This window comes from Microtus ochrogaster, linkage group LG10, assembly GCF_000317375.1.
Source record: "Microtus ochrogaster isolate Prairie Vole_2 linkage group LG10, MicOch1.0, whole genome shotgun sequence".
In the NCBI taxonomy this organism is placed as follows: Eukaryota; Metazoa; Chordata; class Mammalia; order Rodentia; family Cricetidae; genus Microtus; species Microtus ochrogaster.
Window position 1 is genome coordinate 17,256,435 of NC_022035.1, and position 5,411 is coordinate 17,261,845.

The 5,411-nt window shown below is 37.4% G+C and overlaps 1 protein-coding gene across 4 annotated transcripts in view; it reads left to right on the forward strand.

The window, feature by feature from the left end:
• The window catches only part of Ptprz1 (protein tyrosine phosphatase, receptor type Z1), a 184,928-nt gene that overhangs the window by 88,503 nt on the left and 91,014 nt on the right, over positions 1-5,411 (forward strand). For all 4 annotated transcript variants that reach the window (XM_005363773.3, XM_005363774.3, XM_005363775.3 and 1 more), the window contains exons 5-6: positions 4,044-4,139; positions 4,613-4,679. In XM_005363773.3, the coding sequence (XP_005363830.1) occupies positions 4,044-4,139; positions 4,613-4,679 (163 nt within the window). The remainder of the gene's footprint in view (positions 1-4,043; positions 4,140-4,612; positions 4,680-5,411) is intronic.

Sequence of the window (5,411 nt, forward strand, 5' to 3'; positions counted from 1 at the left end):
GATCTCTGTGAGTTTGAGACCAGCCTGGTCTACAAGAGCTAGTTCCAGGACAGGAACCAAAACCACAGAGAAACCCTGTCTCGAAAAAAAAAATCATGTTTGTAGTGATATACGTACCTGGAAAGTTTCATTCAGAGGGTGGGGAGATGGCTGAGCAGGCTATTCCAGTGCTCCTATAGCAAGGGGGAGGGGGAGAGAGCAGACACCCCAGAAGCTCTTGGGCCAGCTATCTTGGAATAAGTAATGGAAAGCTACAGAGAACCAGCTTCAAACAGGTAGATAGCAAGACTCAATATCCAAGACTGATATATACCTCTATACCCACACCATAGCATGACATCCCCCCTCTCTCTCTGACACACACACACACACACACACACAAACACAGAGAGAGAGAGAGAGAGAGAGAGAGAGAGAGAGAGAGAGAGAGATTTCATACCCTCCCATCACAAAATATTTTATATTATTAATGCATTAAGAAAACATATAAAATGGTCTGACCAGCAAACTTGGCAAAACATAAAAACTAATTACATGAGACTGGGCCAAATGGACCAGACTCTACCCTTAGTGACATGGTGTTGTACCAATCATTCGATTTGCACATTCTTCTATTTCTATCCTTTGAAACAGACCTACTAGTACCAGCTGTATGGAGTTAATTAAGGGAGGGAATATATTTAATACTCTTTAAAAATCCTTCAGAGAAGCCATGAAAAGGTGAACAGTGGGTTTCTTGAAATGATAGTATTATAAATGCCTCTTATATTTGCCTCTTTAAAAATCCTCCATTACCCACAATGAAACTGTATTACTTTTTATAATTCAAAAATAGTTATTAGTAATAAAAACAGTGCTAGAGTGAATTTTTTCGAAGAGCCAAAAGGCCTTTTAAAATGTGAATAAGTACATTTGTGAACTAGAACCAGGAGGGGTTGTATATTAACTATCCAGGAATAAATTTAGATGTATTAAATGTGTCAAAGAAGTAAACACCAACAATTTAAATACATAGCACCTCGCTTCTATGACTTAAGCTTCAGTACAGTTATCTACTTTTTAAAAAAGTCATGAGCAATCAAAATAAATATAAAAGAATGTATGATGTTGGGCAGTGGTGGCGCACCCCTTTAATCCAAGCACTTGGGAGGCAAAGGCAGGTGGATCTCTGAGTTCAAGGCCAACTGGTCTACAGAGTAAGTTCTAAAATAGCCAGGACTCTAATATAGAGAAACTATTTAAAGACTCTTTTAGAAGAGTTGTTTGTTGGCTTGGATGCTTTTTATTTTCTGTGCTGCTTTTAAAAAAAATATTTTTCAGGCTAGAGAGATAGCTCAGGGATTAAGAATTGTGTGCTGCTTTTGCAAAGTGCCCCAGTTAAGTTCCCAGCACCTATAAGATGACTCACAAATGCCTGTAGCTCCAGGTCCAGGAATCCAACTCCCCATTATGACCTCTGTCAGCAACTATGTCCACATGCACCTACTTCTACATAGACATACACATAAGTACAGCATTAATAAAAATAAAAGTAAATGAAAATAAAAAATAAAAATAAATAAAGTTCAAAGAGTTGACTTAGTGGATAAAAGCATGTGCAGAGGATTGAAATTCAGTTCCCAACACCTACATGGTGGCTCAGAACCATCGATAAGTCTTGTTCCAGGGTCCCTGATGCCCTCTTCTGGCCTTCCTGGGCACCAGATATATGTGTGGTGAACTGACAAACTTGTAGGCAAAACAATCATAGACACAAAACAAAATTAAATACATCTTTAAAATTAGTGAATCCTAGAAGTATTTTCCATGCTGTTGTTCATGGAAAGGAGGATCCTAGAAATTTTCCTTCTATTCTTTCTTCTTTCCTTCCTTCCTTTGTCTCCCACATTCCGCAACCAAGTCTTTTGAATTCTTTTTACAAATTATATGTGTTTTAGAAAGCAAATTCAAACCATGATTATTTTTCATAACTTTTTAAATGTCAATATATTATTAGTTTTTCTTTCATCTTAGCCTCCTTCAGTCCATCCCCGTTCCTATCCCTTACCATTTGTAGAGAGAAGTTTCTGTCCTGCCTGGTTCCACAGCCATTCTGTCCCAGATAAACACACAGAGGCTTATATTAATTATAAACCACTTGGCCTGGTGCTCAGGCTTAGTAATAACTAGCTCTTACAGCTTAAATTAACCCATAATTCTTACCTATGTTTACCCATGTGGCTTTGTACCTTCTCTCAATAAGGCATTCTCATCTTGCTTCCTCTGAGTCTGGGTGGCTACTGACTCCCTGCCTTTCTTCTTTCCAGAATTCTTCTGGAAAGTCTGGTTGTTTCACCTAGACTTCCTGCCTGGCTAGTGGCCAATTAGTGTTTTATTAAACCAATATGAGTGACAAATCTTTACCGTGTACAAGGACATTATCCTACAGCACCCATCCTTATGTCTGTTTCCTAAATGACATTGGTGACTTCCCATAGCTTCATGGTGTGACCACTGCCTGCTTCTTCAGCCTCCTCCCTTACAATGATCCATTGGTATCACATAAAATGACTTTCAGTTTTCCATGCTTATATTTTCTTGGTGTACACCTTTCTGGGGGCACTTCCTTAGAACAATAGAGCACCCACCAATTCCTTCCCATCTCAACTTATTCAAATCTCTTTGTCCTTTGTTGACTTAGATGCCCTTGTTGGCACACCATAGTCACAGCTGTCCTGCTGAACATGGAACTTCTCCATTTACAGTCCTTGAGAGTTCTCACAGGCTTTCTACTCTTGCCTGAGTTCTACCTTTATATGAGGGGGTCCCTGCAGGTGTCGTATAGGGAAGTGAACCATGTGAAGAGATAGCAATGGAAACTCAGTGCAGATTGACTTCATCAACCTGGATCAGACTGTGGGAAGCCTATGATCAGGCAATTTATTCCCATTGTATTTAAGTTCCGTACAATTTTTTTAAAAAAGGTTTCCAGGTGTAATACAGTCCTTGTTGCACAAAAAAGCATAATTATATTGAAACTCAATTCAGGGTTCATGTCATTTCTTCCATGTTGTGGGTTCTAGAAATAGGCTACCTGTGCCAGCTGAATCCTAAAAGTCTGGCTTAGTCATGCAGATTGCTTAGACATCATTTGGGCTATTAGTCACCTCTGGTCCTGAATGAGGGAGCTTTGGGGAACCTCTGGCTATAAGCGTCATTTAGATTACTAACCTTTTCCAGTTCTAGGTGTAGGAGCTTGATATGGTTTGGCTCAACTGATGATACAGATCACCAGGCCGTTAAACATTTCTATTTCTTAGCTTTCTAGATGGAAGAACAGGTTTTTCATCTTTACCTTTGGAGAGACAATCCTGAGTGCTTAACATTCCTGGTTTCTCTGGAAATCTGTGGGCACAAGACATTCTGGCTATGTGCCCAACATTTATATAGCTCAGTTACCTGGGTTTAAGCCCATAAGCGAAGAATCCATTAAAAGCTTGAATACAGCCTGTCATGGCTGAGCATCTAGAGTAGACACTCAACAGGCTAGCTGCATAGCAGAAGTTACAATAGGAAGCTTGAAACACTTGGCATTTTTTAAATACAAGTAGAATCTTTTAGAACTTCAGTGTAAGATCCGTAAATACCCCGAGATAATACCCAAAACTGTAATAATGGGCCATCAAGAAAGGAATGCTTACTCAAGAAACAGCAAGTTACAGGTTTGTAGATTCAAGTGAAACAGTTAAAAGAATCTTTGTTAATTTTTGTAGGTTCAGTGATTACTTAGTGAATTATTACTGTCATGTTTTGCTATTTTCTTGGTAATACATGCTATCTTAGAAAGATTCTGTATTTCCTTCTATATTCAAAGATATAAATGATAGAAAACTTATTTAAGTATATGTGTAACTGAGAAATTATTTGGGGAATGCAGAGAATATAGAACTATGTAGTCTGTAGAATTTTTCAGTAGATTTTGCTGACTTAGTCAGCTTCTCTGTTTTGTCTCTGTTGACTTTCATGCAGTGCTTCTAACAAAACTGTCATCATTACGTTTACAGATGCAAGTCTACTGCTTTGATGCGGATCGATTTTCAAGTTTTGAGGAAGCAGTTAAAGGAAAGGGGAGGCTGAGGGCTCTATCTGTTTTATTTGAGGTAATTATTACACACGTTTATAACTAATCTTTTCCATCGTAGAACTATCAGGAGTAAATGTTAATATAAATACAAGCTGGAGACATCACCACCCTAATGATCATTAGTGGTCATTTCCAGAAAGGGTGACCCCTGGCTGGTATGTTTAAAAGAGGGGGTTTATACTCATTTACTGGAAAGGCTTCTTCCAGCTGAAGTGGACAGGTTAAGTGCACAGATTTGCCCGTCTGTCCATGAAGAGTATCCCAACTCAATAGCAAGTAACTAAATCACAACATTTTCCATTTTACTTTTCAGAGTGTAAAATAAAAAGTTACCTGATTTTTATGTTTTGTTTTTACCTTGCTCTTGAAAACAATGGGTGGGGTGGGCTGTGTTCAGAACATACTAAAACATACTTAAACTGGAATTCCTTGTGCAACAGTCAGTTAATTGTCGGATCCTGTTCTCATAATGTCATTCTTCTTTCACAGGTTGGAATGGAAGAAAATTTGGATTTCAAAGCCATTATTGACGGAATTGAAAGTGTTAGTCGATTTGGTAAGCTGTTACGATTATGATATGAATTCCTATGATTATCTGCAGTGTGACAAACCACTTGTGAAGGATGGAGAGGAAGATGTCTGTAAAGATGAGCATATTTCCCTTCCCACACTTGACTGCTTATTTCTCCTAAGTAAAGAACCATTTATCAGGGAATTTTGTACCTTAAAGACTATGAGTACTTGGCTCTGATGGTGCATGCCTTTAATCCCAGCACTTAGGAGTTTGAAGCAGTCTTGGTCTATATAACTAGTTCCAGGACAGCCAGCCAGGGCCACACTGTAGGTACTGTCTCAGGTAAATAAATAATTAATTGACTAATTAAAATTTTAAATTATATGTTATCAATGTAAAAAGAAGTCTGACATTGTCTAAATTCTTTCTTAAAACTAATACGATTGTACTATGCTCTTAAAACATTCACCTCTTAGGCTTTGGTATTATGCATCCCCTTAAAAACTATTTAAAACTAATTAATTAAGCAATTTCTTTATTATTAATTAATTTTGTTGATTATTTTTTAACAAATTAATTAGTAATTAAGCTAATTAATTTTTAAAATATCAAATTGTGAAGTGAAAAGGAATTTTACTCAAGTGGACATCTATTCCCTGGTGGTTTTCTTGGCAGAAGGGTATTTTATTTTTTATTTATTTTTTTTCTGTTAGGTATCATTTTATTTTTTTTTTATTAAGAAAGAAAAAAAAAATTTTCCGCCTCCTCCCAGCC